The 21,853-nt window shown below is 43.3% G+C and overlaps 1 protein-coding gene across 6 annotated transcripts in view; it reads right to left on the bottom strand.

Annotated features, from left to right (window-relative positions):
* The window catches only part of LOC144270937 (uncharacterized), a 76,257-nt gene that overhangs the window by 49,885 nt on the left and 4,519 nt on the right, over positions 1 to 21,853 (bottom strand). For all 6 annotated transcript variants that reach the window (XM_077827909.1, XM_077827927.1, XM_077827936.1 and 3 more), the window contains exons 3-8: positions 16,760 to 16,860; positions 15,115 to 15,301; positions 13,916 to 14,344; positions 11,393 to 11,445; positions 10,096 to 10,235; positions 785 to 926 (exon numbers count right to left, since the gene is read on the bottom strand). In XM_077827909.1, coding sequence (XP_077684035.1) covers positions 785 to 926; positions 10,096 to 10,235; positions 11,393 to 11,445; positions 13,916 to 14,344; positions 15,115 to 15,301; positions 16,760 to 16,860 — 1,052 coding nt within the window. The remainder of the gene's footprint in view (positions 1 to 784; positions 927 to 10,095; positions 10,236 to 11,392; positions 11,446 to 13,915; positions 14,345 to 15,114; positions 15,302 to 16,759; positions 16,861 to 21,853) is intronic.

Raw genomic sequence — 21,853 nt, 5'->3', positions numbered from 1 at the left:
CATCTCAGGCCACAGCAATTGAGAAGGAACTGAGGGCAGTTCGCTTGGGCACCTCTATATAGCGTCGGTGCAGGGCACAAGGCTGCAGGGGATGCATGTGTAGACCTAACGGACACTGCTACCTAAAATCTCTGATCTGGGGTGCAGGCACAACTACAGTGGAGCACCCATAGGGACACTACTCAATGAAGAATCGCAGGATACATGCGCAGCGATAGCAGATGCTGCTGTCCAAAAGACTCTGAATTTGAGCACTCATGAACCTTTAATGGAATGATCAGATAGTCACTTGAAAGAGAACTCCTTGTGCTTCAATGATCCTAGGCCAGTGAGCCATACTGATGGATCTGAAAATATACATGGTCTGACAGAGTGAATGTCAAAGTAGACAAAAGCATGGGAAGTGGAAGAAAGAAAGATGAGCTCAGCTAGGGAGGCTTTTGCTGTCAATCCCTAAGATTAAACTGCAGGAGGCTGTACTTTCTCAATGGAGAGGGTCCTAGAATATAGTATTTACTCCCTTTTGGCTCCAGAAAAGTCTGGATTTAAAGGCTTTCAGGGCACAGTGAAAGCCATATTGTTTCAGGCATGCATTTGTATAATTATGAACATTGAAGTATGTTGAAGGTGTTTTGTATAGTGAAGGTTCCTCTACTACATGATGCAGGCATGTATAGATGCTTAGGGTCTTTTAAATTGAGTATGTTGATTATAACCTGATTGAACACCAAATGAATGTATAAATAAATAATTAAAATAAGGTAATTGCATTACATTAGCTTACTTGTTGGTTTGATGACGATTGTGTTGATTCTTGTACAGAAACAATTTTCTTTATGCCCACAAACTGTATATAGTTCTGACATTCAGAGCAGGGAGGTTTCGTGCAATAAAGAACATCGTTCTCTTCTATTTTTTTTCTGGATCTGAAAAAGATAAAGTAGCAGCATTTATTCTCTGCAAAAGCAAAACAAGAGATCATGGTGAGGTGTCCCTCAAATAAATCCTAGGATTTTCCCTGAAGAACCTTATTTATTGTTAGTTCTCCCTGTCCCAGATTTCCCATCTCACTTTATTTCTGCCTTTGAGCTTCCCATCATTATACATACACATTTACACTTATTATTTACAACAGTAAAATATTTATGTCTTAACTGAAACCATTTCAATCTTGTTGGAGTATTCTGTCTTTTCTCTACAGAGAAAATGTCCATAAACTGGCTGCTAGGCCAGTTATAACTACCATCTTTCCCTCAACCGCTGGATGTATAGTCTTCTTGTACTCTCAGTGTGCTCTCAGCTGTGAATAAAAAGTAACTTCACTGAAAATGGAGTTGGAGCAATGTAGTCTAGTGGAAGGGAAGCCAGGAAATTTGGATTTTAGTCCTGGTCTTAACACTGCTTCCCTTTGTAGTCTTGGGTAAGTCACACAAACTCTATCTGTACCGGTTTCCCCATCTGTAAAATGAGGATAATATCTGCCTTCTTCACAGGAATGTTACGGATTAATTAATTAATGCCCCAAAATAATTTTAAACAGTTATATGCTAAGTATTATTAATGGTAATTACAAACTTCAGTGTTTCAGAGTAGCAGCCATGTTCGTCTGTATTCGCAAAAAGAAAAGGAGGACTTGTGGCACCTTAGAGACTAACCAATTTATTTGAGCATAAGCTTTCGTGAGCTACAGCTCACTTCATCTTCAGTGTAAAACAGCTGTGAGTTCACAATCAGGCTCATACTGCAGTACTGGGAATACTGTTATTTAATTTTTGCATATTTTAAAGGAATGTGAAAATGAAATGACAGTGAACATTTTCAACCTGGCCAGGGAATGCTGTAGGTTGGAGAGGAAAGAGCAGTCTGCTGGACTCAGGGGTACTAGCTAGAAGAAAGGTTTACTCACCTTGTGCAGTAACTGTGGCTCTTCAAGATGTGTGTCCCTATGGGTGGTCCACTTCAGGCACATATGCACCTTTCAAACCCTTGATCGCAGATTTTCTGTACGCAGTGTCCGCTCAGACCGTGGAAGCATTCTATACAACCTCGTGCCACACTCAGAGGGTACAGAGGGCTGCATGGGTGAACTGCCCTCCGTTCCTTCTCTATCCCAACATGCAACAAGAACAGTCCAAAGCAGAGGGGAAGGAGGGCAGGTAGTGGAGCACCCATAGGGGGACACAGCTTGAAGAACCACAGTTACCGCACAAAGTGAGTAGCCTTTTCTTCTTCAAGTAGTGTCCCTATGGGTGCTCCATTTCAGGTGACTCCTGAGCAGTATTTTCACAGGGAGCTTCAGAATCAAGTCCAACACTGAAGACAACACAGCAGAACCAAGTTCTGCATCAGATCTGATGGCATGGACCAAGGCGTAGTGTTTAGAAAAGGTGTTCACGGAAACCCATGTAGCAGCTCTGCACATCTGAGGCATTTGGATGTTTTTGAGTCACACTGTGGAAATTGCTTGTGATCTGGTAGAGTATGCTGTAATCCTTTGAGGGAGCAAAACACCAGCTACACCATAATAAGCAGTAATACACTCAGAGATCCATCTCAACGGTGTCTGTGAAGAGATCATAGGTTCTTTTGATCCTTCCACAATGGAGACAAAGTGTCTCAGTGATTTCCAAAACTGCATGGTCCATCCAGATAAAGGGTCAATGCCTGTCTAACATACAAAGGGAAGTCTCTCACTGAGATTTATGTGGTTTAGGGAAAAATACCAGTAGATTAATAGACTGATTAAGATGAAAATCCAACAGCACCTACCTTTGGGTGTGGTTGCAGGGAGACCTCGTCCTTGAAAAATACTGTAAATGGGTCAAGGCTTCCATTTCTCCAGCTGACATGATAGCTTCTAGAAAGGCCATCTTCATAGATAAGTGAAGCAAGGAGCATGTTGCCATAGGTTCAAACGGAGGTCTCAAAAGGTATCTAAGTACCAGGTTGAGATCCCAAGTCAGAATACAGATTCCCCAGACCCTTAATAAATCTTAAGGACAGAGGATGTGCAAAAACAGAATATCCCTCTAGTGGGGAATGAAAAGCTGATATTGCAGCAAGGAGAATCTTAATGGAACTAACTGATAAATCCGATTTTTTTTAAGTCGAGCAGATAATTCAAGATGGCTGAAAGCAGAGAAGATTCAGACACAAGGCAGTGCTGGTGACACCAGTGATTGAAGCTCTTCCATTTCTGAAGATAAACAATTCAAGTTGACTCCCCTCTACTGTTTAATAATACTTGTTGTACTCCTATTGAGCAGGTGGATTCTAATCCCATGAGCCATCTAGGAGCCATGGTTGGAGACGGAGGACCCCTAGGTTAGGGTGAAGCACATGACCTGCTTCCTGGGAGAGGAGATGAGGGACATTTGAAAGATTGAACGGTGGTTGGATACACAGGTGAAGCAGATAAGGGTACCAAACTTGCCTGAGCCAGGTCAGTACTATAAGGATAACTCTGGTTTTGTCCTGCCTGATCTTCCTCCTCACTTTTAGAATTAGCGGTGTTGGAAAGAACGTGTAGAACAGGCCGTTTGTCCAAGGAAGGAGAAAGGCATCTCTCAAAGAGAGGGGAACTTCCTGTTGCTGTACGTGGCCAATAGGTTCACCTGTGGAAGTCTCCACCTCTAGAATATCCAATGAAGGGTCTGAGAGTCCAACTCCCATTTGTATTTCTGGGAGAAGCATCTGCTGAGCATATTGACTGTGACATTCTGGACTCCAGGAAGGTAAAAGGCTGAGATCTGAATCTGATGGGTTATATACCAGTTCTGTAACTTTATAGCTTCAGCGCATGGGGAGGGGGAATCTTTCAGCTCTATTTGTTGATATAGAACATATAAGCTACATAGTCCATCATGATACTCTTTGATTTGCCTTTGATGAGGGGTAGGCATTGAAGGCAGGCAATTCTGACTGCCCTGAGTTCCAACAAGTTGATATGAAGACCAGTTTCCTGAGGTGACCAGGTGCCCTGAGTTGTGAGTATGTTACGGTGTGCTCCCCATACTAACAGCGAGGCATCCATTCTCACAGTTACTGTTGGAGCTGGGATGCCCGTGCAGACACTGCGTGATCTTTCCAGTAATCCAGGGAGTTCTTCACCTTGAAAAGAACTGTAACCAGTTTGTCCAAGCTGTTACTGGCAGAGTAATAGGTCCTCCTGAACCAGCCCTTGATAGCAGCAAAGACATAGGCCTGGTCTCCACTACACAGTTTAGATTGACATTAGCTGCCTTACGTCAACCTAATTATGTCAGTGTATACACTTCAGCCTTGCTCCCACCAATGTAAGGGCTTGTCTACACTACCGCACGGGGTTGATCTAAGATACGCAACTTCCACTACGTGAATTGTGTAGCCGAAGTCGATGTACTTAGATCTACTTACCGCCGTGTCTTCACTGCGGTAAGTTGACAGTTGACGCTCTCCCATTGACTCCGCTTGAGCTTCTCGTTCTGGTGGAGTCCTGGAGTTGACGGGAGAGTGCTTAGCAGTCAATGTATCGCGTCTAGACGCAATAAATCGACCCCCGCTGGATTGATTGCTGCCCGCCAATCCGGCGGGTAGTGTAGACAAACCCTAAGTGCCCTACTACACCGACATAATAACTCCACCTCCAAGAGAGGTGCGGTTATGTCGTTGTTGTTAGGGCGACACAGTGTCTGTGTAGATAGCAGGAGCTGTGAAATTGACAAGAAAGCTGGGCAGCTAGAGCCCAGCTGCCTTCTGCTCTCCTGGAGAGCTGGGCAGCTAGACCCCACTCCCAGCTGGGAACATTGGCTGTCTTGTCAATTTCGTGGCTCTGAGAAATTGACAAGGCTGCCCAGCTCCCAGCAGGGAGCGGACAGGGGGAGAAGCTGAGGCAGCTGGACCCTGCTCTCTGGGGACAAGAAGCTCCAGGTAGCTTCCCCCTTGCTCCTGGCAGGGAATGGGGAGGTGAGAACCCCAGGGCAGCTTCCCCCCCCCAAGTGGGGAAAGGGGAGGTGAGACGCTCTGGGCGGCTTCCCTCACTCCCAGCAGGGAACAGGGAGGCGAGAGAAGGCAACGCATCAGGAGCTTCTGGCAGGGAGCTGCCTGTTGAGCTGAGACACTTGACTCTCATCTCCCCACACTGCCCCTCTTAGGTCAGTGAAAGTGGTCCTGGTGAGCACACACACCACCAACCCAAGGAGGGTAGTGTGGACATGCACCACTGCAGTAATTACTGTGGTGGTTGTAAGTCAACTTAACATAGGTCAACTTATGTTTCTAGTGTAGACATGCCCATATTCTTGCATGCTTGATCCTAAAGGTGCAAGCTGCCATATGACTCAGGAGCTCCTAACAGTTCCTTACAGTAGTATGGGGACTTCCTTGAATTGTCCCGACCAGATTCGACAAAGTTATGAATCTGTCTGTGAAAAGGGAGGCCCTGGCTGCCAACGAATCCCAATATGCCCCTATGAATTGTATTCTCTGCGCAGGGACTAACTTGGACTTCTTTAGGTATAGCTGGAGACCCAACTCCTGGAAGAGGAAGAGAGCTGTTTGGGTGAAAGTTAGTATTGCTTTGTAAGATCAGTCCTTGAGCAGCCAGTTGTCAAGCTACAAGAAAATTCAAGAAGACTAAAGTTGCTTCTCACTGAAGGTAAGCAGCCACTACCACTAAAACCTCTGAGAACACCCTTGAGGCCAAAGAGAGGCCAAAGGGAAGTACTCTGTATTGAAAAGGATCCTGGCCTATGGTGCACCACAGATATGTCCTATGTGCGGGATGTATTGCTATATGAAAATAGGCCTCCTGTAGGTTGAGGGCTGAAAACTAATCTCCTGCCTCTAGAGAAGGAATTATAGATGCCAGAGTCACCATCTGGAACTTCTGAGATTTTACAAATTTGTTCAGTTGTCTTAAATCTAAGGTCGCTCTCCACCTTCCATCCTTCTTTGGCACGAGAAAATACTTTGAGTAAAACTCTTTCCCCCTGTGAGGGGATGGATGGGACTGATTCTATTGCTCCTAATCAAAAGAGGGAGTGTACTTTTTCACTCAGTATTCTCTTATGAGAGGAGTCCCTGAAGAGGAACAGGGAAGGGGGGTTGGGCGAGACCTATAGTGGATGGTGTAGCCCAATGTTATAACCTCTCTGACCCACTTGCTTGTTGTAATATGCTGCCAAGCCTATTGGAAATGGGAAAGTAGTCTCCAAAAGTGGGAAGGTAGACAAAAGGTTGCAGCTTGCAAACTAGAGCTGAGGGAGGAGTTGAGCAGTCAACTGAACTGTCAAAATTACTGTTTTGATGATGACTGGGTGCTAGCTGAAGGTGGGACGCTCTTTTCTGCTGAAATCTGTCTTTTTCTTGCAGGTTCGGTAGTTATGTGAAAACCAGAGAACTGAGCTGGCACAATCTCTGGGCAGTTTGAGACCTGCTAAATCTCCTCTTGTTTGGAGGGGTGTATACACCCAGAGATCTCAACGTGGGCCTGGAGTCCTTCAGCATGTGCAATGACTCATCTGTAGTTCCTGAGAAAAGTTTCTGACCATCAAATGGGATGTCCTCAACTGTATTCTGAGTCTCTCTCAGGAATCCTGACAACTGGAGCCATGATGCCCTGTGCATGTCAGCAACTATGGAGATGGATCTAGCAGCAGCGTCTGTGGCATCCAAGGATGCTTGGAGAGAGGTTCTGGGTAATAACTGACACTCCTCAATGATGGCCTGGACATGTTCTCTATGCTCCTGTGGAAGATGTTTAATAAAGGATGTGAACTTGTAATTCGTATAGTCATAGTTGGCTATGATCGCCTGATAATTTGTGATCCAAAATTGGAGGGTTGCGGATCATTAGGCCTTCCATCCAAAAAGGTTTAACCTTTTATGGCCCTTGTTATGAGAAGTAGATCTGGAATAATGCTGTCTACTTTGCTCATTTACAGCATCCACCATCAGGAAATAGGGTTGGGATAGGAAAACTAAAATTCTGAGTCCCTGAGAGGGAAGATAATATTTCTTATCCACCCATTTACAAGTTGATGATTTGGTGGCAGGAGTTTGCTACACAGTTTTTGCTGGATGCAGGAGCACTTCATTAACGGGTAGCGCAACCCAAGTGGGTGTCACCGACTGCAAAATGTCCAGGAGCTTGTAATGTGAGCCTTTAATCTCCTCAAGAGATGTCTGGAGGGTGTCTGTCACCCCCTTCACAAGGTCTTGGAATTGACAAAAATCACTGGCTATCGATGGTGTGCAGGCATTACTGCCTCCTCCAGAGATGCAGACAAAATAGAGGCTTAAGGAACCTCTCTGTCTGCCCTAACTTCCTGTTCCTCAAAGGTCTCCTTACGTTGGGGGTTTGGTGCTGGAGACTATGTGACCCTAATTTCCTGGTGCAGTGGAGCTGGAGATCTGGCAAATTGCAGCTAATGTGCTGCCCAAGGATCCCAGTATGCCACTGGGGAGGCCCATGCTGGAGAGCAGGTGATACCCAAGACTGAGCCCACTATCCCTAACGTCAAACCATGGGTTTCTTTAGTGATGTGAAATGGAACCCCACGCTGATAAGGAGGCAACTAATTGAACGTCTCTTTCATCCTCCTCATTGTCCTCCAAAGGGGGGGGCCCAGTAGAAAAGGGTGGAGAATCCTGCAGTACCAGGAAGCACCAGTAATGTGGAGATTGGGGTCTCAGTACTGACAGTTGTTCGGTATCCATAAGCAATGGAGACTCTGACTCATCAAACACTTACAAGTCCCTGGAGTAATGGCATTCCTGTGGTACTGACTGGGTTAGCAATGATACAGCAGTTGACTAGGCAGTACCATTGGTTTGGAACCCACAGGTGTCGGGGCTGAAGGTATATGCTTTGATGTTGTCAGTACCAATGTGGAAAGGCACCACTGGTAAGTCTGAAATAGATGGTCCCAATCTTGAGGAGGATGGTACCGGGGTTCTGCCAGTGCCATGTTTCTCCAAAGTGTTCCACAATCTGATACCGGAAGAAGTCTTTAGCCTCCATGGGACTGAGTCAAAGGTTAAAGCCTCTGACACTGTAAAACCTGGCAGGAGATTGGGACTTCTTGAGAGCTGCTCCTTGTGATGAGAGACTGAGTGCCTCTTCTTCAGTGCATTCCTTGAGTCCTCTGAGCTCCTCCCCTTCTTAGACAAGACCTTAGCCAAAGTCAAAAGGATACTGGATCTGTCTGGAGATAAATGTGTGGGACAGGAGTATCCTGACCTAACTCAAAGGGACTGCTCCATCAGCAGCAGCTTCAGTTTGGTCTCCTGATTCTTCCAAGCTCTAGATTTTAGAACCAGGCAAAAGTTACACTTTTGGGAGATGTGAGTTCTGGGCACCACATTTCAGAAAAGATGTGGACAAATTGGAGAAAGTCCAGAGAAGAGCAACAAAAAGGATTGAAGGTCTAGAAAACATGACCTAAGAAGGAAGATTGAAAAAATTGGGTTTGTATAGTCTGGAGAAGAGAAGACTGAGAGGGGACATGTAACAGTGTTCAAGTACATAAAAGGCTATTACAAGAAGGAGGGAGAAAAATTATTCTCCTTAATCCCTGAGGATAGAACAAGAAGAAATGGGCTTAAATTGCAGCAAGAGCAGTTTAGGTTGGACATGAGGAAAAACTTCCTGTCAGGGTGGTTAAGGACTGGAATAAATTGCCTAGGGAGGTTGTGGAATCTCCATCATGGGAGATGTTTAAAAGCAGGTTAGACAAACAACTGTCAGGGATGGTCTAGATAATACTTAGTCCTGCCATGAGTGCAGGGGACTGGACTAGATGACCTCTTGAGGTCCCTTCCAGTCCTACGATTCTCTGTCTATAGTGCTGGAATCTCCTAAGCTACAGATACACGTAGAGTGGCTGTCGCTGATCTCGATAGCCTCCTGATGAGAGAGGCAGAGTTTGAAACATGGGGAGCCAAGCATGCCCAGTCAGGCCAAATAATCTCCCCAGAAAAAGTGGGAGAGAAAAAGGAGGAGAGGAAAAACTGAAACCTCTCACAACTATCTAACTACTTCCATACTAGCAACAACTAATACTAATTAGAAACACTAAACTAACTAAATAACTACAAAACACGCTGAGGCACACATGAGGCAGACATACTAGAGCTCCTTCTCAAGCCAAGGTGATAGAGAAGGAACTGAGGGTGGTTCACCCACGCAGCCCTATATACCTTTGCAGCATAGCACAAGATTGTATAGAGTATACGCATGGGCTGAACGGACACTCCTAACGGAAAATTACCTATCAAGAGCAGGAGTGGCACATGCACACCTGAAGTGGAACACCTATAGAGACACGACTCAAAGAAGAAGTGTCTGTTTTGAAGGGCAGGAGAGTTCTGGAATTCTAGTGTATCTGAACCTCAGATAGCCTTAATCTGCTCCGAACACAGCTGCTTGCCTATTGCTAAGGCAGCAGCAATGCCAGCCAAAGCATCTTCTCTCCTTCTTCTCCAGTACCACAGTTAAGTGCCTGCACAGGGAATAGTGCCATTTGCTTGTTGCTAAGCAATGGAAGCAGAGCATTTTCATCCCAAAATGGCCAGTCTCTGCTATCAACAAAGTCGATAGTACCAGTGCTGCCCTCATCAGCTCCCCACACATACAGATGTAAATAATTCACCAGCCACTACCATTGCCACCAGAATCCTCAAGTCAATCCACCTCCCACTACTATTGCTGTTCTAAGGATCAGCTGATGCTGCCAGGTAAATCTTTCAAAAGGTGTTTGGAGCTTCATGTTGTGGGGAGGAGGTAGGCATGTTGGGTAACTATTCCTGAAGAGTGGAACAGTGTTATGGTGAAAAATTTGTGAAAAAGCCTTTGTTAAAATTTTGACAGCATATTACTGTGCCCAGAAGTGTAGAATATTAGTAGTCCTAGGGGGAGATAAATTACTGGGCAGATATCAGGTGAGGTGATCAAAGGTGCATGCTGAATGCAATTTATACCACGGCTCCACAATTAATCACATGGATATTACAACTGCATTGATATATAGTATCATAAGGAATTTATGTAAAACCACTGAATTATTTTTAAACAAATAATAATACAATAATAATAAATAAAATAATAATAATAACCTGAATAGTAGAGCATTTGCTTCAGCATGGATAAGGACTGGTCCTTTTGCTGTTCCTGACTCTTTTTTGATGTTTCTACCTGCACAAGGCAGGTTTGCAAATATTGCACCAATAGGATATCCATTATAACCTGCCCCAAACTAAGAAAAATAATTAGTAGACCCTAACAGAGCTGTAAGATAACAAGAATGATTAAAAAAAAAGGAAGACACATATCTCTGTAGTTTAAATAAAGATAAATACAAATACATGAAATTGCCTTTTTTTTAGACACACACAATTTCCATTTTGAGAAAAGTTTGTAATATACAATAGTTACATCACTTTTACTTCTCAGGTATTTTTCTACTCAAATACTCAGTCACTGTCTAGTATCAAGACCAATTATTTCTTACATATATACAACAGTCTGAGAGCCCTATAATGAATGCAATATACACTATTTTGTATATTGTTATATACTGCTTCCCAAAGTTTTGAGGCAATTTTTCCAATTTACCAGATTAAAATATCTCAACTACACCAGCAAATAACCTTCTCACTCTCACTATCCCATTCAAAACCACTAGCTACTATACATACTTTTTTCCTGCACCCAATGACCTCAAAATTCCTCCACCACCATAATATCTTTCCCTCCCTACCTTAATAATATAGTTAGGGCCAGCTTCTTTGCTGGGCCATGGTGAATCACTTGCCTGGATTTCAATATCATTATTGTTACTGTGTTTATAGTTAAGTGATTAGGAGCTAGCCTTCTGAGGGAAAGGAGGCTGTAAGTGAAATCCAGAATATCAGAGGAAGGAGGTGCCAGGAATTGTTAGCTGCAATTTCACAAAAAGAAGATGTGTTTCTTTAAATGAACTGTACGTGGTGTTCTAGAAACTTTAGGTGTTTTAATAAGAATTTTTAGGTTTTCAAAGAGGTGAGAAAGGTTCAAGGCCAGATTCTGATTCAGTTATCTTGATGTAAAATTAAATCTAGTGTAACTAAGATTAGATTAAAATCTCATCTTCAAGGCCCAATACTAGGGTATGCATTATCACTGTGTTACAGAAGTGGTTGAGAGTGCAGCCAAAAAGCCCTGTGCTCCTATGGGGTACTGTGCCTTATACACTTTACTAAGGGCTAAATACTGAAGGCATTATCTAGTTGTAAGGTAGATACATTAATGTAGCAACGAGCAGCCAGGTAACAGTGGCAAAAGCTGGAAGTACCAGTACTAGTATACTCATTAGTTAATGCACTGGAGAGAGTGAACATTAAAGGAAGTTCATGGAGCATTTGCCATACTTACAAAATATCCATTCTGATTGTATAATATGCAACCCACACCTCGATCTGGATCATCTTTTATAAGAAAAAGAGCATTTTATATCACTTTAGTGGTTAGATTTTAAATATTATATTGTGGCTTAAGGTGTCACACTTTAGAATATTGGAACAGAATGTATACGTAGACTGATCTGTCTAAACTATCACAAATTCCCCTACAGAGCATACACTATATTAATACATTATCTAGATAGCAACATATACACTGTTATTATGGAAAGGCATTATTATAATCAGATACAAAGAAAAGCATATTTCATCACAACACAACAACCCAATGTAAAGTTTTTCCTTGATTAGTAATCTCAAAATATAAACACAATACAAAACCCTGAAAATGGAACATAAAATGTTTTATGTACACATTAATTGGGTATGGTGATGAACTCCAAATGCAAGGCCATTTACATACATAGCTTTACCATAAACAAACAATTTTACACACTTTTCCTGGTAAACTACAAATGCAAAAGAAGAATGAGCAATTATAAGTAAAAAGAAAAGGAGTACTTGTGGCACCTTAGAGACTAACCAATTTATTTGAGCATGAGCTTTCGTGAGCTGTAGCTGTAAGCTACACGAGCGCACGAAAGCTCATGCTCAAATAAATTGGTCAGTCTCTAAGGTGCCACAAGTACTCCTTTTCTTTTTACGAATACAGACTAACACGGCTGTTACTCTGAAACCTGCAATTATAAGTACTTTACCAAAAAATGTGTCTGTGGATAAATATATTAACTGATCATTTTCGTTTGACATTATCACAAGAAAATGTTCAGAGGCCAAAATAATGAAAATAAAAAATATCTAAATATAAACATTCATACATACACACAATCCAGAGAGTCAGAATTATGGGTGCTGTGTTTTGATGAAATGTGCACTTCTTTGTACTTGATAAAAAAACTTTTATGTTTATTAGGTGGACATTATAAGATTTACTATCATTTCCTTGCTTTTAATTGCTTAGGTTTTATAAATGATATTAGATAAGGACATGGTTGTCACTTAGTAATCTTCATTGTTTTTAAACAAAGCTTTTTGGGTTTGAAATATGATAGTGTGATTCAAAATAAATTGTTGCAATTTCACTTGCACTCAGTGGTGAGCTGGAGCCGGTGCCGGTTTGCTAGAACCGGTTGTTAAATTTAGAAGCCCTTTTAGAACCAGTTGTTCCGTGAGGGACAACCGGTTCTAAAAGGGCTTCTAAATTTAACAACTGACCAAAAGTGGCGCCTTAGGCGCCGACTCCGCGGGTGCTCCAGGGCTGGAGCACCCAAGGGAAATATTTGTGGGTGCAGAGCACCCACCGGCAGCTCCCTGCCCCACCCCCGGCCCCAGCTCACCTCTGCTCCACCTCTGCTTCCTCCCCTGAATACTCCACCCTGCTCTGCTTCTCCGCCCCCCCCCAGGCTTCCCGCAAATCAGCTGTTCACGCGGGAAGCTGGGGCGGGCTGAGAAGTCGGCAGCTTCACGCTCAGGCCCAGGGAGGTGGAGAGGAGGTGAACTGAGGCTGGGTGGGGGGGGGGGTGAGGAGGGCTGCCCGCACCGCAGCAAGTAACCCGGGGGGGGGGGGGGGCCCGCAGGGGAACCGCTCCCTGCCCCAGCTCACCTCCGCCACCCTCAGCCTGAGCGCAAACCCACCACCTGCTTCTCAGCCCTCCCAGGCTTCCTGCCAAACAGCTGATTCACGGGAAGCAGGTGGGGGCGCGGAGAAGCAGAACGGGGTGGTGCATTCAGGGGCAGAGGTGGCACGGAGGTGAGGTGAGCTGGGGCCGGGCCCAGGGGGGGGAGCTGCCGGTGGGTACTCTGGGCCCACCAAATTTTCCCCATGGGTGCTCCTTTTGATGTGATCAGTGCGGGGAGCGGCCGCTCCCCCTGCTTTCCCACTAGCTACACTCCCGCACCCCTAGGAGCAAGAGGGACCTGCTAGATGCTTCCTGGGAGCTGCCCCAGGTAAGCACCACCAGGACTCCCCACCTCACCCCCACGGCAGGTCCCTCTGGCTCTTAGGGGTGGGTGGGCACCCACTACAGCGGCCCACGAGACCCTCCTGCCCGGTTCTGGGGGCAGTCAGGGGACACAGGAAGGGGGTGGATGGGGCAGGGGTCCTTGGAAGGGGAGCGTCAAGGAATGCGGGGGGTTGGATGGGGCAGGAGTCCCAGGGCGCGGGGGTGGGCAACGACCCCCTCATAGGGTGAGGAGGGAAGCGGTTGTTAAGATTTTGGCAGCTCATCACTGCTTGTACTGATCTGAGTTTAAATCTACTTTGACTCAAATGTAGTACTGGATATGATTTCAATAAACATATCTACTTATTTAAATGAAAAATTATTTATTTAGCTCCTGGGTGAGGAAAGCATGCCAATTCCTTTGTTATCAGCATGAGTTATGAAATATTTGGCTTAGCTCTAACTAAATTTATTAGGAAAAAATACGTTTTCATATTTGTTTGCTATTTTTTCTATATTTTCAGTATACTTACCAGATCTTGCTGCTAAAAGATAACAAAGCTGCAATGCATGTGTGTGCATTTTTTCCACTTCAATCTTTTCTTTTTTTTCAAATTCTCCATGGGGACAATGCAGTAAACTATCAAGGCAACACAATGCATTCTTCATCTGCTCTGCACATATCCTTATATGGCCTTGCATATTAAGCAATGAACTATTTTTTTCCATGTCTTTAGGGACAGCCTCAGCATAATGGGAACTGCATTCTGTGCACTTGTATATTTTGATTCTAGATGAAATCTTAAATACAGTGTCAGAGTCTGTGATTGGTAGAAAAACACTGCTACTTATATTACTTCTGAGAAACATTTGGTCAACTTGCTTGAGATCTTCCTGAACTGCTGAATCTTCCCCTTTTATTTCTGGAGACATTGGCCAGTAATAGACTGAAGAAACTGATCCTAAAGATGAAAATTTAGACTGATTTGTAGTACAATTCAACCAGACAGGACCATTAATGCCTACATTTCTTGATAACAATGGTGGGCCTAATTCTCTATTGCAGTGCAGCCAGTGTGTGCAATGCTGTTGGTGCATTCTAGTGAAGAAAAACTAATGCAGCTGGCCACAGAGAATATCCACACCCCAGTACAGAGGGCTCCTTGGATGCTGTAGAATCACTGTAACAGCTACTATCCCACCGTCATACCTGAGGCCAGTAGAGAGAGCATGGCTGAGAAAAGGAGCCAGGGCCAGGTTAGCCTTACACCCAGCTATTCTAACTTTTGCTAGGGGCTGGGCTGGTGCCCAGACAGCTCAGTAGTGGGAGGGCATAAAAGCAAGCTTTGCACCATCAACTTGAGCTGTAGCATGTGGCCCTTGGGGACAGGGGAGCCAAAAACTGAGAGTTATATATTTTTGGACCTGCTTCATAAGTGGATCCTGACACAAACTCACACTACATGACTTGAGAACTACAATTTATGACCCTAGCCTGCAAATCCTTTCCAGGCAAATAGTTTCACTGATTTCAAAGGGACTACTTACATGAATAAAGGACCACTTGTGAGAGTCAGGATTTGCAGGACAGAGTTCCATAAGATAACATGATTTTTTCATACCCGATATTCAGTACGGGCTTATTTCTGATCTCCTTACCCAAAAAAAAAAAAAAAAGAAAAAGAAAAAACCTCCCATTGACTTCAAGGGTTGGTCAGTTTTTATTATTTACCTTGAATGAGAAATGTAGTACAGATGGAGCAGGGTTTCCTGGACAAATACACAGTGCAGTTACTCAAAGAACAGGGAACGTTCAGCATGACATGTTGCACAGCATGTAAGTTTTCTCTGGAGCAGCTCATTGCTACCACTTTGTGTATTTTGTCTGACTCACACACAACAATCCCAGTTTTATTGAACTGAAAGAAAACATTGTGACTTACTATTTGTCTGCAAATTTTATTTTACAAACACCTACGTTTTAAAAAGCAGCTTCAATGTATTACAGATTTAGCCACACTGTATATAAGTACATTGATTCTTGAGTCCTAATAACCTTTGGCTCTTAATTTGTCTTTCTGCTTTATCAGCCCTATGCATATTTATTTACTTGTTCATTATTCTTATTAATTCACTATCTTTATATGTGTATGCTGTTTCTGAATGGACCCAATCAGTCTCCCTTTGAAGTCACTGATGAAACTCCAAGTGACCTTAAGCAAGCAAAATCAACCCATAGTTTTCTAAAACACCCTCAAGTGAAATTTATGAGCAAGAAAAAGGAACCGTGACTTTGTGAGGGGTCTAAATCATTTCTATCAGGATCTTTTGTCAGCATTACATTAGCTGTGATGGATACAGTAAGGCAGAGAAACATCAGTGCTACTGATTAGATTGCAAGCTTTTTGGATGAGAAACTATGTCCATGTATAAGGGAGCTAGATAGGTTAATCAATGGCTATCTTCCATGAATCTATCAGCCAGGATGGGCAGGAATGGTGTCCCTATCCTCTGTTTGCCACAAACTGGGGGTGGGTGACAGGGCATGGATCACTTGATGATAACCTGTCTGTTCATTCCCTTTCGGGCACCTGCCATTGGCCACTGTCAGAGGACAGGATACTGGGCTTGATGGACCTTTGGTCTGACCCAGTAAGGCCATTCTTACGTTCTTATGTTTATACAGTGCCCAGCACAATAAAGACCTAATCCTTCTGGGTGGCTTTGGATTCAAATAATAGATGATATTATCTGACAAAGCTTTCTTATGAAGTTAGTGTATAACTTAAGCTCAAACAAATTCACTCTTAAAGGTAAAATTCTAGTCTTCTCTGTGGAGGCAGTAACTGGAATAATCTACACTAGGGGGTTTCACATGTTATTCAATTATCTTAAAGAACAGTAGTTAATCTGGCCCATTATGCACAGGAAGGATGGAAAGTGATCAATAACAATAATATTTAATACATAAAATGTTTTACATTTTAAAATCTCTATACAGTATGAACAAATCTCCAAAGCACCCCGGCAAGTAAGCTTTACGATCCCCATTTAACAGATAGGAAAACTAAAACAGAAGACTTGTATACACTAGCCTTTTCCAGAAATCTCCTACCACTGTACTACCTACCATTAGGTATGTTAAGGATTATGGTATATTGATATGATATAGTGCCTGTGAATGATCACATCTCAGCTGTTATCTAATTAGGGAACTGAGCTCTTTATGTAACTGTTCATCTGCTTGCCGACTGAAAACTAAATGGTATTGATTACTGTTGGTACCTATTAATTGATATTATCAGTGATTTTAAAGGTTCATCCCCTTTTACTGGAAAGAAACACCTCTTTGCAGTGACATCTCTCTCATTGCATACCTTTTCAGATGGATTAACACACATTGGAGATTTCTCCATATGAAGGGCTAGAAACATACACATGTCTTTTTTATTTCCTAAACGTGTGGCAATCTTGTAACCTACATAGTTTCAAAGAAAGAAAAAGACATATTCAATAGACATATTCAAAAAGAGCCCCAATCTATGTTGTTAAAAACATTGTCAACTGTTGTAATGCAGGTAATTTACTGAGCATCTATCATGAAAAAAAACATTTGGGGTGAAAACTTGGCACCACTGAAGTAAATGGGGCTAAAATTTAACCTTTGGGCACCTTTTAACTATGAGGACAGTTAATCTCTGGAACAGGCTTCTGTGACGCTGGCAGACAGGTGCCAGCTCTTGCCAAGGCCCCTAGACATCACTGAACACTGACAAATGCATAGCTGGAAACCAGTCTGACTCACCTGCGTGTTACCATTGTTACAAGAGATGTTAAAGTTATAAGAACGTATTTAGCGGAATGCTTGTGAGTTGCTGCGTGCATTAATCTCAATCTCAATCTTGTTAATATCTGTGTCCCTTGTTATAAGGTAATATGGAAGTGTTTGCTTTGTACTACGAAAGTGTTTGCTATGAAACTGAAAACCCCCACAGTCAGGAGAGAAGAATTACCAAGCGTGAAATACTAGTTCACCGGAAGAGGTGTCATTTCCTCTCCAACAAAACAAGGCCTATAGACACCAGACAAATTGTGGAACACCAATGGATGAATGACTTTGTTGATTGCTTCACCACACCCAGGAAGCGGATACATGCACAAACCCTCCTCCCGTCACAGCTTGAATGCTGGGGTAAGGGAATAAAAATCTCTGTTAAGGAGAAATTGTTATCACTATGCTGCTTGGAATTTGGAGAGGGCAGTAATTCTAACAAACAAGGGATTCCCCCAGCTGCGTAGCTTGGGTTAGTCCTAAAGGACATATTAAGCTTGCACATTACAGCAACTACTATTATATTTTGAAACCGAAGACAGTAACTCATTTGTGTATGTATGTTTAACTGCTTTAACCTTGTAGACCAGTGTTTCTCAAACTGGGGCCCACAGACCCCTGGGTGGTCCCCGAGGGTACCCCAGTAAGTCTGCAGGCCCCGCTGATCAACTCAACTCCTCCCCCTCCCTCCCAGTGCCTCCTGCATGCTAAAAGTCTGGTGGCACAGCAGGGCTAAGGCAGGCTTCCTACCTGTCCTGGCTCCACACCAGTCCTGGAAGAAGATGACACGTCTCTGGGGTGGAAGAGGAGGAGGGGGTCTCCGTGCACTGTCCCCATCCCAAGCACTGACTTCCTAGCTCCCATTGGCTGGGAACTATGGCCAATGGGAGCTGCAGAGGCGGTGTCTGCTGACAGGGGCAGCGCCCGGAGACCCCCTGGCTTCCCCGCCTAGGAACCGCTGCCAGACGGATATGCAGGTTGCTTTTGGGGCTGCCCAAGGTAAGCACTGCCTGGCCGGAGCCCGCACCCTGTACCCAAACTCCCTCCCAGAGCCCATACCCCTCCCCCCGCACCCAAACTTCCTCCCAGAGCCTAGAGCCCACATCCCCTCTGTGAAGTTATCTGATTAAAATATAACCATGTAGATTATTGTTGCTACCACTGTTATATAATTGCAACAAATATTGTACAAAGGTTGTCAAGTAAGGTGTCTATGGAAAGGTTATGATTTGCTGAATATGATTTTGCTATTTGTATGCATGTACCATTATTGTATTTAAAGTTATGAGTATTGGCTTTATATCTGGATTTCAAATATGCTTGCTCCTGTGGCAATGCCCACAAGGTATTTAGCCTGTACATCTTGAAGAGACTATTCAAGTTAAGTGGCCCATCAAAAGAACACTTAGCTCACAATGGAAGACGCATATTTACTCTTAACAGAATTTCCTGCTATGACTAAGCGAAATCATGCCTAGACATGTGACTTGCTCATGGGACTCCAAACTCCATCTTTTACCTGTAATTCTCCACTAGCTGGCCTGATGTCTTTGTTTGAAACAATGGATTTCCCTCCACATGGCAGAAGCTATAAAAGGTGCTGGAAACATCTCAATTTTGCCTCTTTCCTACTCAAACCTATGGCCTATGAATTTATACTAATGGGAGCATTCTAACCAAGGGGCTGAGGCCCTTCCAATGATTTGGAAGCAACCAGAGACTTAACAAGTCCACAGTTTATTCCATCACTGCTACAAGCCTGAACCAAGGACTTTGCAATTGCTGTATGTATTTGATTCCTTTAACCAATTTTAACTCTTACCTTTCTTTCTTTTTATAAATAAACCTTTAGATTTTAGATACTAAATGATTAGCAACAGCTTGATTATTGGGTTATATCTGAGTGATATATTGACCTGGGTACGTGGCTGGTCCTTTAGGATCAGAAGAACACTTTGTTTGATGAAACTGGTTTTAAAGAACCACGCATCTTTAAGTCTATTGTCTGGATATTGAATCCAGGACTGGAATGCCTAAAAAAACTGCTTTTCTGACGTATTAGTCAGTGTGGTGAAACAGAAGTTTACTTGTGTTGCTGATTTGGTATATCAGATACATCCCAAACCACCAGTTTTGAGATGTATCTGCCATATTTCTCAGCAGTTTGTCCTGAATTTGGTATTCTCAGTTGTGATTCACGAAGGCATGCTGATACCCTCCCATACCCTAACTCCCTCCCAGAGCCCACCCCCCACACTCAAACTCCCTCCCAGAGCCCACACCCCCTCCTCCACTCCAACCCCCTGCCTGGTGAAAGTGAGTGAGAGTGGGGGAGAGCCAGTGATGGAGAGAGGGGGTATGGAGTGAGAGCGGGCGGGGCCTTGGCAAAGGGGGCAGGGCTGAGCGGGGGGAGGGCTTGGGGATGCCCAAAATTTTTTAAATCAAAATGGGGGTCCTCAGGTTGCTAAAGTTTGAGAACCGCTGTGGTAGATAACACTCATTTATTTTCTTAGTTAATAAATCTTTAGTTAGTTTATTACAGGATTAGCTACAAGCTTGCCTTTGGTGAGAGATCTAGGTGCAACTGACCTGGGGTAAGTGACAGGTCCTTTGGAACTGAGAGTAACCTGAATTTTGTTGTGCTTTCTGGTGTATGGGACCATCTATCACAAAGGCAGGCTTGCCTGGGTGAAAAGATAGACCAGAGTGCCCAAGGGGACTGTCTGTGACTCCATGTTAACATTGAATCATAGAACCATAGAGTTAGAAGGGACCACAAAGGGTCAGTCCAGTGGCTCTCAACCTTCCCAAACTACTGTACCCTTTCAGGAGTCTGATTTGTCTTGCATACCCCAAGTTTCACCTCACTTAAAAACTACTTGCCTTATAAAATCAAAAATAAGAATACAAAGGTGTCACAGCTCACTATTACTGAAAAATTGCTTACTTTCTTATTTTAACATATAATTATAAAATGAATTGCAATATAAATATTGTGCTTACATTTCAATGTATAGTATATAGAGCAATACAAACAATAATTGTCTGTATGAAATTTTACTTTGTGCTGACTTCGCTAGTCCTTTTTATGTAGCCTGTTGTAAAACTAGGCAAATATCCAGATGAGTTGATGTGCCCTCTGGAAGACCTCTGCGTACCCCAGGGGTAAACGTATCCCTGGTTGAAAACCACTGATCTAGTCTTACCATGTTAGGGCTATTATAGTGCTTGTGGAGTTCACACTTGTTACTTGGTTTGTGAAATCTAAGTATAGAACATACAACCAATTTGGGGATTGTAGGCCTGCTTCTTGACAGTCTTCCCTGAGGTTGGCACCCATGTTCATGAACCACTCCGGGTAGCCTGAGAATTTCTAAGGAAGGCTGTGCAATCCACCATTGGAGGTTTTTAAGAACAGGCTGGACACAACTCCTTTCAGGGATGGTCTAGGTTTATTTGGTCCTGCCTCAGCACAGGAAGCTGGACTTGCTGACCCTTCCAGGTTTTTTGTTTTGTTTTGTTTTGGAGTTCTTTGGTTTTACAGATGTATGCAAAAAACAAACACACAGCGTAAACAAAGCCTCCAGCTTTCTTCACTGCTCACCAACCAGCCTATACTTTGGATGAGGCGGGGTCTTACAGAAAAAATATTGGGCCAGATCCTCAACTGATGTAAATTGGCATAGCTCCATTGCTGAATTCTGAGTACTTCACATTACAACCTTTACGTTATTTGTAACAATTTTTATATGGAATTTCTTATATTTACCAAAACATCAATAATCCATTATGTGGGACAATTTGCTAGATATAGAATGCTCTGTTCTGCACAAGATTGATACTCACTCCACTGCATCAGTTTTACCCGTTTAACTTTACGGACCAGAATGTAGTTACACTGGATAAGACCACTGTAACAGAGTAGGGAATCAGGTCCAAGATGTGCAACCTTGCCTCAGCTGATGCCCAGTCACAACACTGTTGAAGTCTTTCAGATGACTTCAACAGATGTTGGATTGGGTCTTAAGTAAGTGCAGTTCTGAGTATTGAGGTACACACGCCAGATATAATAAAGAAATTAAAGAAAGATAAGGATTAGTGATTTAGTTTTGTTCACACAAGAGCAAGTGGTTAAAAACTTATTTTCTATTCCACCCACTTTTTCCTTTAAATTACATTGGAAATTGATTCTTACAAATATTCCACATCTTTCATCAAACTTACCAATGGTACCTATCACTTTGTTCGTTAACTGCATAGTTCTCAGGCCTCGTGGACTATCTTTTGTTTATCATATTTTACCCATTTTAAGACCCCATATTGTGTACATTGCTTTATAAATAGTAAGGCCCCAGTCTTCTATTAAGAACCGTGTAGGCCTTGACCTGTGGGTCCCTTCCCATGAGGTTGTACATCCCTACTATTATTTCCTCTGCAGCCACCATTCACAGGTGGGCAGCAAGAAGAAGGAATTGTGATCCTGATCTACGATTGGAGCCCCTAGGTGCTACCACAATACAAATAAACAATCAATAAAATAATAATAATAATAGACCTGGGCTGCCACAAATGTCCTGCACATCCATAAGCAGCTGGGATCTGCACATCAGATCTACTAGGAAGAGCCCAATTGTCAAAT

This window comes from Eretmochelys imbricata, chromosome 1, assembly GCF_965152235.1.
Source record: "Eretmochelys imbricata isolate rEreImb1 chromosome 1, rEreImb1.hap1, whole genome shotgun sequence".
Classification (NCBI taxonomy): Eukaryota; Metazoa; Chordata; order Testudines; family Cheloniidae; genus Eretmochelys; species Eretmochelys imbricata.
This window is presented reverse-complemented; position numbering and strand designations above follow the sequence as displayed.